Source organism: Macrobrachium rosenbergii, chromosome 40, assembly GCF_040412425.1.
Source record: "Macrobrachium rosenbergii isolate ZJJX-2024 chromosome 40, ASM4041242v1, whole genome shotgun sequence".
Lineage (NCBI taxonomy): Eukaryota > Metazoa > Arthropoda > Malacostraca > Decapoda > Palaemonidae > Macrobrachium > Macrobrachium rosenbergii.
Window position 1 is genome coordinate 14,382,666 of NC_089780.1, and position 15,754 is coordinate 14,398,419.

General features: G+C 38.6%; 2 protein-coding genes across 2 annotated transcripts; both read left to right on the forward strand.

The window, feature by feature from the left end:
- The first annotated feature begins 11,252 nt into the window (after window positions 1-11,252).
- Window positions 11,253-12,128, forward strand: LOC136826326 (ribosome-binding protein 1-like). The gene has a single exon (XM_067083577.1). The coding sequence runs from the start codon at window positions 11,253-11,255 to the stop codon at window positions 12,126-12,128; it is 876 nt and encodes a 291-aa protein (XP_066939678.1).
- An 18-nt stretch (window positions 12,129-12,146) lies between these two features.
- LOC136826327 (ribosome-binding protein 1-like) lies at window positions 12,147-14,235 on the forward strand. Its single transcript, XM_067083578.1, has 2 exons — window positions 12,147-13,082; window positions 14,110-14,235. The coding sequence occupies exons 1-2, from the start codon at window positions 12,147-12,149 to the stop codon at window positions 14,233-14,235; spliced, it is 1,062 nt and encodes a 353-aa protein (XP_066939679.1).
- The last annotated feature ends 1,519 nt before the right edge of the window (window positions 14,236-15,754 follow it).

The following is a 15,754-nucleotide window of genomic DNA, read 5'->3' on the forward strand; positions in this document are numbered from 1 at the left end:
AACACACGTGAAGTCCTGCATTATTCATTTACAGTTATTAACAAGTAATTCATTGTATATTTGATGTTAATGTGGTATACTGGTAAGCATACATCAATATCTGCATGACTGGTAAACATAACCTTGGTAATTATACTAAGCTATCAGCAAATCTTATTTGATAAAAAAAAAATTTAAGTACCAAAGATTTATGCTAATTACTGGCGATTAGTGATTGTGCATATTTACAAATTTCCAAAATTAAAGTTAGCATTTTAAAAAAAAAAATCGAGTTGTAGACAAACTGAACAATATGTGACCGGGAAATTTTAAAATGTTTGATGAAAATACGGGAAAAATATTTGTTACCGAATATTAATACGTTGGCTTATGATAAAAACAGCTTTTACTGTACACATACCCCATACACAATCCTTACAAAATCCTGTGATAGAGAAAGACTAGCTACTCTGAAAGGTTTATCTATCAAAAACACGAAAATCTGATAAAAAATAGATAAAGATTAAAGCCAAATAAAAATTCGGTAACGTTCATCGTTGACGCAGTTCAGTGTGTGTGTGTGTGTGTGTGTGTGTGTGTGTGTGTGAGCAAGAAAGATCTCTTGTAAGTGAAATCTTTCACTGAATATGTTTGGGAATTCTATTCCTAACTTGATCAAGGATGAAATGTTCGAGGCTAATCCCGGATGTCCCGTTGAAGAGGCTCTATAAATAAATAAATAAATAAATATATATATATATATATATATATATATAATATATACATATACAGTATATATATATATATATATATAATATATATATATATATATATATATATATATATATATATATATATATATATATATATATATATATATATATATATATATATATATATATGAGTAACTGCCAAGCTTGTTTTTAAGTTTAGCTACGTGGAATCAGCCTTTCAGCTCTCTACGCTGGGAGGATAAACACAATCATGTTTTGGGGAGAGAGAGAGAGAGAGAGAGAGAGAGAGAGAGAGAGAGAGAGGCACAATCCCACTGACAGCTTTGTACATGCATTAGCCGTAAAATCTATATGATTTCAGTTTAATCCGCTGAAAAGAGAGAGCTACATAGACCCATGATATTTCTGCGCCGTTTCTATTCATCAATGTGTGCTATATATTTTGGAAACATTTTATTGGAAGTCGCTGGCAATGATGACGGTGTGATGGACTTGACAATAGGGTGATTAAGACACGCCGGTTTCAAAAACATGGGAGAGAGAGAGAGAGAGAGAGAGAGAGAGAGAGAGAATATTAAGTTAATAAAATCTGTAGTAGCTGTTACTACCTTTACACTACTGTTATACGAAACGTGAGTTCCTTTGGAATCTAATGCACCATATATCAAAGTAGAGGTGTATTTTATGTTAATTAGTAAACCCCTTGCGCGAGCAAACACCCCCCCCCCACGTCCTTTCTTCTCCTCCTCCTCCTCCTCCTCCTCCTCCTCCTCCTCCTCCTCCTCCTGTCTTAAATGCAAGAAGACCTGATATCTATGGAGTTCAACTGCAACCATACACCAAGTCAGTCCATTAACTTACGAGGCGCTACGACAGTGGCAGTAATTAGTGAAACCTGAACTGTTTTACCTTAGGAAATAACAAAGGCTTTTGATACAAATATAATGGTGTGCCCCAAAGGAGGAGTTATGCTTAATAAAGGTTGGTGAAACCTAACTCTAATGACTGATCTCTTCTTTATTTATAGTGTTTATATTATTTTCCATTCCACTTCCACCTTCTCGAATGACTTACCATCAAGACTTTATTATTAAAGTTCTCGTTGTGTAACACAATCGCAGTCAGCCATTACAGATCGAACCGGACGAAGAAAAAGAGAAACTTAAAATCAGGCAACTCTCGCATCGATTGATGAGAATCACTCGGAGAAATCTTTATGTAAGAGATTCTATTTCTGAATTTCATCCGATACTCGATCAGGGATGAAATGTTATTGGATAATCTGGGTCTGACGCTGAAGGGGTTTAAATCTGCATGTAACGCGCTGTATTTTAAGTGGCGTTAATTGGAATCTATGCATGAGCGCTCGACAGTACTGAAATAAATGCTGAGAGAGAGAGAGAGAGAGAGAGAGAGAGAGAGAGAGAGAGAGAGAGAGAGAGATTCCTTGAAAGAGGAAGACGTGCATCAGAGAGAGAGAGAGAGAGGCAAATTCGGTGAAAGAGTAAGAAATGCAGGAGAGAGAGAGAGAGAGAGAGAGAGAGAGATGGTTTTCGGTAAAAATTATGATACCCAGGAGAAAATAAGAAAAATTAAACCCAGTAAGAGATCACAAAAATATAAAATTGGCTGGAGAGAGAGAGAGAGAGAGAGAGAGAGAGAGAGAGAGAGAGATGGTTTCGATAAACAATATGACACCCAGACCAAAAAGAAAAAATTAAAACCAAGTAAGAGGTCACAAAAACTCAAAGTGACTCTGGAGTGAGAGAGAAAGAGAGTGAGAGGGTGAATGGAATGGCGGGGGGGAGGGGCAATCAAGTGATCGGAGCAATTAAGATAGAATCGAAAATGTCCTCTTCATCTGCCACCTGAGATCGGCCAAGTTCGAGAACAGCCAAGTCTCATCAATTAGACCCGACCAACTTTCGAGACGCGGGGTCGATGGAGCCAGAGATTTCAATGACGGCACAACTTCTCCTTTTCTTTCCTTCTTCTTCCTCTTCTTCTTCTTCTTCTTCTTTAGGAGAGGGGAAAAAGGAAGCCGAGGGGACGGGACACAGAGAGAGAAAGAGAGAGAGGGTTATGAAAGACGGGAGAAGACTTGGGAAAAGAAATCTAGGAGATAGAAGGATAAAAAAAAAGTTTGGAAAGGACCTCGGTCTAATGACTTTCTCTCGGAGAAACCCTTCCACGTCTTCCCATTTCTTTTTCCTTTCTCTCTTTTTTTCTGTTCCTTAGGAGGGCAGGAGCAAGGCGGCCTCCGAAGAGGGTGTACCGTCGGAGTCTTCTCTCTCTCTCTCTCTCTCTCTCTCTCTCTCTCTCTCTCTCTCTCTCTCTCTCTCTCTCTCTCTCCTGTCGCGTCACTTTGATCATTATGCATCAGCAATTAGCCTCCAAGGGGCCTTTAATGGATTTTGCAAGCGTGTAATCCAGTTTCCCTTTTCCCTTTAAATCTGTTTCGACCCTCAGATTTCGCTCCCAGATGAGAGCTGATTGGATACAGTAAATAGCATTTCGTCTTTTTTTTATGTTCATCTGTAATTTATTGATTGGCAGTAAAAGTATTTGGATGTAAGCATTTTGTAAATTTATGTACCTAAAATTCAGTTTCATAGTTTCCCAATATCAACCAGAAAAAAATATTTCGTAAAGATAGTTTGATGTGAAAATGCAGTTAGTATTTCACTGTGCAAGTTGTTTGATAAATGGCAATTATCCTGCCGTCGCAAATAGGTGTTAAGTGGTATTTCAGACATTCCTCATCATTTTCAGTCCTATATTAGCAAAAGCTGAGGTGTGGCCTTATTGATTGTAAAAACATGTTTTTTAACTCTTAGGACTTAAATTGGAAAGGAACTTTTGTTCACTGCAAGATTCCGTGACGGCCTAACACTGGAGCCGTTTGGGCAGGTCGCTGCACTATACCCTAGTAAGGGTTAGGTAGAATATGGCACCATGGCATCGGTTATGTCTGAATCTCTTGTTTCGTGTGCAATTCAAGTTAAATGGCCATGGAACTCTTTTTACAGTTTTATCTTTTAGTTGCCCTTGCGTTTTATTTTTTGATAATTTTCTACCTCGAAACTGGGTTAGTTTAGTTTCTTAGAACTTGGTCCCATTCCATACATGCTTCAACTGAGTCATCAATTTGGCCAACAGTGAGAATCATCATACGGTTTAGTTTCAGCCATAAAATAAAAACACCAGTTATTTTATCAACAAAAGGGTCAGTTATTTTACCAATAAAAGGGTCACTCCGTTATTTTCGTGATCTTTTTATTTCAATTAAATTCTTTCTTTCTGGTTTTGGTCAACATTAGACCATATGGTCGTTTTTCAAGACGTTATTTGAGTTGGAGAATAAGAAAGGAAAACAAACAAAAGCAGTGTTGGTTTAGTAGAGGCTCAGATAAATCCTTTCACTTTCTCATTTGAGTTCATTGCTCTCTCTCTCTCTCTCTCTCTCTCTCTCTCTCTCTCTCTCTCTCTCTCTCTCTCTCTCTTAGATAGTTGTAGAGACTTTGAACTTTTTGTGATTCTCTCTCTATCTCTCTCTCTCTCAGATAATCGTAAAGACTTTGAAGACAAAACTCATGTGATCTCTCTCTCTCTCTCTCTCTCTCTCTCTCTCTCTCTCTCAGATAATCATAGGGGGGACTTTGAGGACAAAACTTATGTGATGTCTACTGTCCCTACGACGTCAGTTTCCCGTTTCGCCCGACAGACCCAGAGAGAAATAAGTCACACTGAAAATGTTCGGTGTCGCGAAAACCCGTAGGTTCAGCCGTGGTGGACACGAATTTGCTCTCTGCGTTTTCTTTCTCGTTTTTCTTCGTTTTTTTTTTTGTCCTTCTTTTGGCCCGGAGAGGTATTTTTATTTTTTGTGCCCCGTCGGGAGGATGTTACCGTCAGTGCACCTCACGCGGTGCACTGTAGGCATTACTAGAGGGCGTTTGTAGCGACTCTTCGGTGTCTAGCTGCACTCGCTTCTTAGTTAGTCTTTTGCCTTGCTTCCATTCCGGCCTTTTTTCATCCACCTTGCTGTCCAGCCTCTCGAACAAATTGTCTTAGTGTAATTATGTCTTGCTGTCCAGCCTCTCTAACAAGTTCGTCTTAGTGTAATCATGTTTTGCTGTCCAGCCTCTCTACCAAACACTTCTAGTGTAATTATGTCTTGCTGTCCAGCCTCTCTAACAAATGCGTCTTAGTGTAATTATGTCTTGCTGTCCAGCCTCTCAAACAAATACGTTTCATTGTAATTATGGGTTTTTTCCCAGTTACACCTTTAGGTCTTTGTACCTATTCTCCGTTATTTTCTTTGTCTCTTTATCTTGCTGTCCAACCTCTCTAACCTCCCGTTTTCACCGTTGACGGCCTAAATTTCATAAATCATAAATCGATATTTCTTGTGTATTAACAATCGGTGGTATTGAAATGTCAAATTGGATAGTCTGTGCATTCTGTATTCATTAGATAAGAAATTTAATTCTTGTCACTTATTCTTAAGGTTTACAATGACTATCTCCACTTAAGGTTTATAATGAATATAGCCACTTAAGGTTCATAATGGATATCGCCACTTAAGGCTTATAATGGGTATCGCCACTTAAGGTTTATAATGAATATCGCCACTTCAGGTTTATAATGAATATCGCCGCTTCAGGTTTATAATGAATATCGCCGCTTAAAGTTTATAATGAATATCGCCGCTTAAGGTTTATAATGAATATCGCCACGCAAGAATGTGCAAGAGAGAATATAGAAGAGGGGAAAGTCGAACTTAAACACGACGTCCAATCCTTTAATTATATCAAGACGCATTTTCCCCTCATCCTTTCACTTCGACGAAACCAAGGATGAAAATCCGCAAGAAAGGGGAAGAAGGATTGCAGGATGAAAGGAACTTCGGACTGGGGTTGACATCGTCGGCCATCCATCCTGCAAAACGATGTCCTCAACAGATCTTCCGGGCGGGTGTCCTTTTCAGTGCCATCTCCCTTTGGTGGCTGGTGTCTTCGGGAAATTGCGAGATAAGGCGATATATTTCCCAGAAAAGATGGTGGCCGCCGTGGAGCGTAGGCCCAGTACCGAAGGAAGAGAGAGAGAGACTTAATTTGTACGTAAGGGAAGAGCTTCTGGTAAATGAGAAATGTGTAAAAGGAGAGAAAATTCTTGCGGTTGCGTGCATGAAACATTGCAGTTGGAGGTGAGCTATTAGTAATAAGGGCCCTGCTGATTAGCGCGGAATCTGGAAAGCTAGCCATCAAAACATTCCATAGCCTATGGGAACAACTATCATAACAGGATACTCACGAAAAACCGTCAGTCAACATAGAAGATCCACAAGCGACTTGTATGTTATTATAATCGAGTTCCTTATAATTTCAGCAGAAAGCTTAAGACTTAATCTTGCATGAGAATGAGGGTAAGCGGAAAGAACCAAAAATATAATGCTGACATAAGCATACTCAAGAAGAGATTAAATCAGCCTGCTAGATCACCATTGTACTGAGGATATCTGTGACGTCATTCGGTCGAATATATTTGGATTTGTAACATAATTGTGATGATAAGGGTGCACGCCCCCTACAGTAAAATGTCATAAACATGTCGGTAACTTATCTCACACGCATCTCAAACAGGTGAAATACAAATATAAGACTTATTAGCAGTCCTAACCAGTGCTTCATACGATTATCCAGCACTGGCCGAAGATACGTTCTTTACTTGCGGTCGTCGACATGTTTTCAACATGTTTGTAATATATAAGCGATAAGTTGTCGACATGTTTTTGACATTCTGATTGTAGTATGGACATGCTATTAGAGCTACAGATGTTGAGGGTGGAAGGTAATAGAATTGTAAATGTGCTCTCTCTCTCTCTCTCTCTCTCTCTCTCTCTCTCTCTCTCTCTCTCTCTCTCTCTCTCTCTCTCTCTCTCTCTTGAACTCGGAAGCCTATCGATGAAACGATTCCTAATATTTCTCCCTCTGTATCTTTTCCTTCTTAGTCTTTGTCACGAAAATAACTAATGAACTATTTACCGAAATAGATATGAAATAGAATACTTAAATATTTATAAAACAGAATACCTGAATATATCAGTCGCACGGTATATACCTCGAGGCAGGCAGTAGAAGGTAAATGGATTTTTTTAAAGGTAAATAAAACCATTTTTAAAGGTAAATGAAAAAAAAATTGTAAGGGAAGTTAGTTTAACTTTTAACGTAAATGAAATCATTTTTAAGGTAAATGAAATCTTTTTATTTTTTTGGTAAGTGAAATAATTTTGTTTCAGGTAAATGAAAAGAATATTCAAGGGAAACGAAATAAATTTTTTAAGTATGAAAAAATGTTGTAAGGGAAATGAAATAAAATTTTAAAGATAAATAAAAAAATTGAGAAATTAAATAAATTTTTTAGGGCAAATGAAAAAAAAATTTTTAAGATGTAATTTTTTTTCTATATAATTGAAATCATTTTTAAGGGAAACGAACTAATTTTTTTAAGGTAAATAAAATCACATTCTCACCCATCAATAGATTTAACCGAAATATATGAGTGACGCGCGTTTTATGGATTCTCGCTGGATTTATGTTCGTCATTCCAGACCGCTAACGTGGGCAGGTTTTCATCACTAATGCGACGTGTTATTACTATTTACGAGAACTGGCACCATAGAGACGGATGAAATTATACCGGCGTGGATGAATGCGAGATGAAATATCAGTAAATAAGTCAGACTTGTACACATTAATCCTTATCCAGTATAAACTGTTCGTGGTTTAGGGATGTTGGTAGTAATTCTTCTTTTAATCCAAGTCCATATTTCTGATCTGCTTTCTCATTCCTCATTATTCAGTTTCTGTGTTGGTCTGTGGTCAAGATACACTGTTGCGACAGAAAGTATCTCACAGCTTAGATCTAAAGACTCCGCATGGGGCCTTGCCGTCAGTGCACCTCACGTGGTGCACTGTGGGCATTACCGAAGGGTGTTTGCAGCGTCCCTTTGGTCCATAGCTCGACCCACATTTTAGCCTTTGACTGTACCTCTATCCCCACTTCCTTTCTTCAGTCTAGCTGTCTAACACCTCTAACTCTTACTTCTTAGTGGAATTGTGGGGTTTTTCCCAGTTACACCTTTAGATCCTAGTATTTCATCTCCTTTATTTTCTGGCTCTGTTTATGTTGCTGTTCAGCCACTCTAACTCCCGGTTTCATTCTCTTAAGCACTGAATGGCGGAAAGCCTGAACTTCATACAATCAAACTCAGATGACCTTTTCATGGATAAATTTGATCTGTGATTTTGAAATAACACTGAAATGAACCCAGTATGCACTAAAATCCCAAAAGAGATTTGTGTCTTTAAAAAATGTACGTCAATACAACGGTGGCTGACTTTTAGATCTATGCAAATTATGAATTGCCCAAAGTGCAAGTTAGTCCTGGGCCGAGACCACAAGTTACTTAACCTTTCATAGAAAATAATTCGGTATTCAGTGCATTAAATATAGGACCGTCTACGCGTCTAATGTATCGTTCCGCATAAGGCATTCGATTTGATGAAGTTATTTTCAGGTGTCTTTATTTTAGTTATTTGCGTCTGATTCCGTTACCGCTTGCTCAAGACAACGAATATTTTCGTCCGCAGTTTTTCGGCCATTGACTCACTACGAGTCGCAAAATACTGCTACTAGCAAATAAAAGTTAGGTGATACGAAAGAAAAAAATACGCATGAAAAGTAAGTGTAACTTACCATGTTTATTATGAAGTCACGTTCGACTCACTGATTTCCCGGTATCTATTTATCTCAGAATTTAGTTTGTTTCTCTCTGAGATTCATGCATGAATTTTAATATCAAGGTCATTTATAAACAAATGCACCTTTTATTTCATTTGGGACAAAATGAATTTTTTTAAGTGTTCAAGAATGTTCATTGTGCTAGCGAAATCATGTGATGTAATTTTGATCGAGAGATGGCAAAGCAATATATATTCCATTTTTATATTTCTAAGATAACTGAATTTGCTTCTTGAATCTTTTTGCTTATTCATTTTCTTACAACCAATGGAATGGAATATAAAATCTAGGCCAAAGGCCAATTGGTGGGACCAATGAGGTCATTCAGCGCTGAAAGAGAAATCGAGAGTAAATTAGTTTGAAAGATGTAACAGGAGGAATCAATTGTTAGCAGAGGGTGGAAAGTAAGATGGGATTTATTTTTATTTATTTATATTTATTTCATGTCCGTCTTCTTTGTATTATGTTTCTTAGTTACAGTCGTCCTTGTCACATATACCTTTACATTAATACCGGAATAAATTGTCACTATGTAGCCAGGAACACGGAGACATTCCCTGAAGTTATATTCAGAAACTTCGGAGACATCACCGGATCCAATTTCAAAAGTAAAACACAGAGGAATCCCGGCGTTTGTCATTTGTCAGATGGTAAACACGACGATAATATTTCTTATTTGAACGGAGAGAGAGAGAGAGAGAGAGAGGGGTGGGGGAGAAAAAGATGGAGGAAGAATTAACATACAAACTTTTGGCATCGGAACTGAAAAATCTCATTTGACGAGAGGATATTTGCCTAGGGAATTTGATTAGGAAATAGGACGGGTCGAAGTTATCTCTTCTTTTCTTGAACTCATTTCCCTCAATCCCTTCTTCTCCCTCCCGTTCCTCCTCCTCCTCCTCCTCCTCCTCCTTCCCCTTCCCCTCCCACACACTCCCTCAACCTCCTCCTCCTCCTATCTCAATTCCTTCCTCCATCCCGCCCTCTCCCTCCTTCCAAATGCCTTCTATTTTGGCGGAGGCAAATCTGCTGCTCCGCCTGCATTGACAACTCCCTTCTCCCCCCTGCCCCACGCCAACAACATTCCCCGCCCCACACCAACAACTCCCCACTCCCCCCCCCACGCCGACCCCCCCCCATTCCCAAACCTTTTTCCCGCGCGCGGGAAGAAATCATTTATCTGTCACAATTTCCTCATTTTCCCTCCTCAGCGTTTTAGGATTATTCATATTTACCCTCAAATATTGTTCTTCCTTCGTCTTCCTTGATCCTCCTTTGTCTTCCTTGATCGTAAGTGTCTACACTGGAGAAGGTGATCAGACTCTAAAGTTAAGAATTTGTTTTCCTTAGTCTCAATTTTTTTTTTTTTAAAGTCTCGCCATCTCTCAAAGTCGTTTTTCATTGCCTTGTAAATGTCTCATTCCAATTTGCAGTTGCTCTACTTACGAGTTATATATATATATATATATATATATATATATATATATATATATATATATATATATATATATATATATATATATATATATATATATATAAAGCCTACGATATTTCTCAAAGCAATTTCCTTTTTATTAGATCCTAGTGGTGACTTCTTGCTGATATACTTCGTAAATTCTGAAGGACAGCAGCCACAATTACTGTCTATATTATTGTGGGTGTTAGTTCGCCTTTTTCACATTTTGGGGTGACTGTAGGGCCACAGGGACCAAACAATTATAATAATTAATCTTTATTGATAGGCCTCTTTTCAGTAAGTTTTTCATTATTATCGGATATACTATCGTTTTCCGTTATTATTATTATTATTATTATTATTATTATTATTATTATTATTATTATTATTATTATTATTATTATTATTATATCAAGAAATATTGTTTGCCTAGTGCAGTTGTGGAATCTTCTGATCTTCTAATATTTAAGCGAGGAGCAAATTCATTCCTGCTCTCTGCTGACGTCTCCTGAATTCAAGTGTATTGGTTTTGTTTTTTATTCCCTCATATTTATTTATTTCTCACCTTTACCTATAACTTTTCGCTCTTTCTGAAGTCTGATTTCTCTTTGGAACCCTCTTGGGTCAGTCGACTCTGACCATAAGGGTTATCAGCTGAAGATGTAAGAACAGAAAGAAAAGCAAATTCCATTCGTTGAATGGATGAGCTAATGAGTATAAAATGTACATTAATATAATTATATTTTCAGCAAATAATCCTAAAACTTTTTCATCCGGGCCCCCGCTATCATTTGTCATTATTTAGCAGCCAGCAATATAACTTGTGTCAGTTCCGATGACAACTCCAGCCCTTAAGTGAGAAGAGAAAAATCCAAACCCTTGACGAATCTTATGGTAATTTTCCCCCAAGGGATAAATAAGACAAGAGGCCTCTTCTTCGTATGCAAATTTTCCTCAGGAATTTGATGCATTGAGTTTCGATATATTGGGAATTCGTGATTTCTCCGATCGGGAATCTTTGATTTCCTCTGCTGTTTCTTTTACTCCAGCTGAGAGGTGGTGTCTTTTTTTTTTACGCGAACGCCGACGGAACGGGCAATTGAATGTATCTAGCCCAGAGGTGAAGTGAAAAGGATCGGGGAGACTGATGACAGGGGTTCAATATAGGGAATTACTGATCGCCTCTTAAAAGTTGGAGGGTTATGGGAGTCAACAAAACGGAACGATGGTGCCATGGAGAATGTGCAAAACGAGAGAATGTGCCATAGAGGTTCAGTAAAATGGGCGAATGGTGCCATGGAGAATCAACAAAACGGAAGAATGGTGCCACGGAGAATCAGCAAAAAGGAGAATGGTGCCATGGAGAATCAACAAAACGGAAGAATGGTGCCACGGAGAATCAGCAAAAAGGAGAATGGTGCCATGGAGAATCAGCAAAACGGAAGAATGGTGCCGTGGAGAATCAACAAAACGGAAGAATGGTGTCATGGAGAATCAGCAAAATGGAAGAATGGTGCCATGGAGAATCAACAAAACGGAAGAATGGTGCCACGGAGAATCAGCAATATGGAAGAATGTTCCACGGAGAATCGGCAAAAAGGAGAATGGTGCCATGGAGAATCAGCAAAACGAAAGAATGGTGCCGTGGAGAATCAACAAAATGGAAGAATGGTGCAATGGAGAATCAGCAAAACAGAAGAATGTTCCATGGAGAATCAACAAAACGGAAGAATGGTGCCAAGGAGAATCAGCAGAAAGGAGAATGGTGTCATGGAGAATCAGAAAAACAGAAGAGTAATGCCATGGATAATCAGGAAAACAGAAGAATGATGCAAAGGAGAATCAGGAAAACAGAAGAAAAGTGCCATGGAAAATCAGCAAAAAGGAGGATGGTGCCATGGAGAATCAGCAAAAAGGAGATTGGTGCCATGGAGAATCAGAAAAAAGGAGAATGGTGCCATGGAGAATCAGCAAAAAGGAGGATGGTGCCATGGAGAATCAGCAAAAAGGAAAATGGTGCTATGGAGAATCAGCAAAAAGGAGAATGGTGTCATGGAGAATCAGCAAAAAGGAAAATGGTGCCATGGAGAATCAGCAAAAAGGAGAATGGTGCCATGGAGAATCAGCAAAAGGAGAATGTTGCCATGGAGAATTAGCAAAAGGAGAATGGTGCCATGGAAAATCAGCAAAAAGGAGAATGGTGCCATGGAGAATCAGCAAAAGGAAAATGGTGCTATGGAGAATCAGCAAAAGGAGAATGGTGTCATGGAGAATCAGCAAAAAGGAAAATGGTGCCATGGAGAATCAGCAAAAAGGAGAATGGTGCCATGGAGAATCAGCAAAAAGGAGAATGTTGCCATGGAGAATTAGCAAAAAGGAGAATGGTGCCATGGAAAATCAGCAAAAAAGGAGAATGGTGCCATGGAGAATCAGCAAAATGGAGAATGGTGCCATGGAAAATCAGAAAAAAGGAGAATGGTGCCATGGAGAATCAGCAAAAAGGAGAATGGTGCCATGGAGAATCAGCAAAATGGAGAATGGTGCCATGGAAAATCAGAAAAAGGAGAATGGTGCCATGGAGAATCAGCAAAATGGAGAATGGTGCCATGGAAAATCAGAAAAAAGGAGAATGGTGCCATGGAGAATCAGCAAAATGGAGAATGGTGCCATGGAAAATCAGAAAAAAGGAGAATGGTGCCATGGAGAATCAGCAAAAAGGAGAATGGTGCCATGGAGAATCAGCAAAACGGAAGAATGGTACCAAAGAGAATCAGCAAAACGGAAGAAAAGTGCCATGGAAAATCAACAAAAAGGAGAATGGTGCCATGGAGAATCAGCAGAAAGGAGAATGGTGCCATGGAGAATCAGCAAAAAGGAGAATGGTACCATGGAGAATCAGCAAAAAGGAGAATGGTGCCATGGAGAATCAGCAAAAGGAGAATGGTGCCATGGAGAATCAGCAAAAAGGAGAATGGTGCCATGGAGAATCAGCAAAAAGGGAGAATGGTGCCATGGAGCATCAGAGAAAAAGGGGGAATGGTGCCATGGAAAATCGGCAAAACGGGAAATTGGTGCCATGCAGACAGAGAAATCTCCATTCTCATATAACTGTGATCATCATATTCTGCTTTCCAATATGCGTATCATACATACAAACAGACAGGCAGACTGGTCTGTTTATTTGGATCGAGCAGATAAATTACTAAACCGTAAACAACTTGGTGGCCGGTGTTTGGACTTGATTTGCCTACGCTTTATCTGTTTGTTTATTCAGCGGTATTCGTGGAAATTCCATATCGGTGGAGTTTTATGAGCCTTAAACCCACCAAACGTCGATATTAACGCTTTGGAAAAGGGGATCTGAATTCAGGTGATATCAACGAACGGCGAATCGAACATCATTTCAGTGGAAGCTATAGACGACGTAATCGAAATTATTTCACTTATACTTCCCTGTTTAACGTGGGAGATGTTTTATAATTATTTACATCATTCCAGTGGAAGCTATAGACGACGTAATCGAAATGAATACACTTATGCTTCCCTGTTTAACGTGGGAGATGTTTCATTATTATTTTTATCCTCTCGTTAATTGCCCAAGGTTATGAAAAACGGTATAAGAGGGGAAACACTTACACCTTTTGAGGAAATACGTTAATGATAAACGACGACACAGATTGAAACTTTTTTGGGAAAAAATCTGAAGTGAATCTGACGGATACCTGACCGCATTATTTAACTATGTTTTATTTTGTTGTTTTTTAATGGTAATTAATTTATTTTAAAAAATGAGTCCACATTCATCTCCATGGAATATCCTTCCTCATTACCATAGGTTTCTGTGAACCGTTTTCTGTCTTGTCTTAAGGATATTATTCACTTCACAAATTGTCTCAGTCGATTCTTATGCAATGACTTAGAATCTCTTGGTCAGTGCCTTCAGAAGCTTTGTCAATCACCTTCCTGCTTTCGAAAAGCATAATTGTCGAATCCCATCAACCATAACTACTATATAATTACTATATACCAGCGAATGAGAAGTGACATTTGTATCTCTTTATGTACAGCCCTAATCTCCTTCCTATCCAAGACTAAGGCGCGCCCTGGAAGATCTGCCTTATCTCGTGTAATTTCCAGAGGACTCCAGCCTCCAGAAGGGGAAGGCATTTAAAAGGACCCTCTCCTCCTGGAAGATCTGTTGAGGACATCCCTGCCCAGGACGGACTGCCGTGGATGTCACTCCCAGGCCCCGAGTTCCTTTGATCCTGTAATCTTTCCTTTTTTCTTCTTCTTCTTCTTCTTCTTCTTCTTCTTCTTCTTCTTCTTCATGAAAAAGAAGGATTAAAAAAGGGCTTCTCGTTTATGAAATCAAAGGGATAGGCGTAGCATTGAGATATGGCGTCGCATCTTTCGTTTCTGTCCAACAATTCTCATTATCAGCCAACGAAAGAGCCATTTTCCTCTTTCTGAAAGAAGCAATTAAATAAAATCTCTCTTTCTCCGATTATAAAACAGGAATGCAACCAGATTTGAATTGATCAGAAGTGCCTTTCGAATAAGAAAAAATAAAAACAGAGACTGAAAAAGGGCGAACACCGAAAATAAGCGAAAGAAAAGATGACAGCAAATGCTTCTCCAATGGAGCCGAACGAGCTGGTTTTCGCAACACTGAAACGGCCGCGAATTTTGGGGGCGAATTCTTTTGCAAAGCGTCTGTCAGGCAAATTGTCGTCTTAAGGGCGATAAACATCCGCCAAGTTTTCCCATTAGGGTCTTTACGATTATCTAAGCGGAGAGAGAGAGAGAGAGAGAGAGAGAGAGAGATGTAATGTGAGTATATACTTTCTTCTTTTTGCGCTAGCTGGTGTGCAGGAGCTAAAAGCGGCTGTTTTGGAACTAGTCCTAACAGAAAGATTTTGGAAACGTAGTTTGGAACTTTAGGTTTCTGACGCCAGTTAAAATTTCGAAGAGAAAATCATCTAGATATACCAGTGTATAAAGGAAACGAAATATTTAATGAAATATTATGAAATATCCGTTTTATACGAAAAAACGATTAGCATACCTGTCATCAGACACAATTACAAAAAGCACTTCATGATAACCAGATATTGTTTAAAGGGAATAAAAAACAACACTAGTGACAGGGATATATCAGAAGCCAAGTCAGAATGGAATTAAGGTGTGAGCAGAAAAATGGCTAAAACAGACACGGTTGAGCCTAGCCCAGTGGAGGGGGAACCAAACCCGAGAAGGGAATTGAGAAGGTTGTGAACTCGAGAGTAACTCGATCTGATCATTCTATCGTGTTCCCGTTGAACTTTAATTTCCATCATTTTCTGCTTTCTTCTGCACTCCCAGCCTAATAAACTTCACCAGGAGGAGGAACTGTACTATACACACACACACACACACACACACACACACATATATATATATATATATATATATATATATATATATATATATATATATATATATATATATATATATATATATATATATATATATATATATATATATATATATATATATATATATATATATTATATATATATATATGTAGAATCTACACTGATCACTTTTACCAGATACATATGCAGTATTTGTTAGCTACAATTCCCACTTAACTTCTCGATTTCTTCACATTTTGGAGACGCTTGAAACTACCAAACCTAGATCCAAGTGAAGATAAATGAAGTTATTCTGATGCCCGGCAGAGACTCGATCTCGGGTCCGGGCTATCAGAACGAGGTAACGATAATTACCTGGCCGCGGAGAA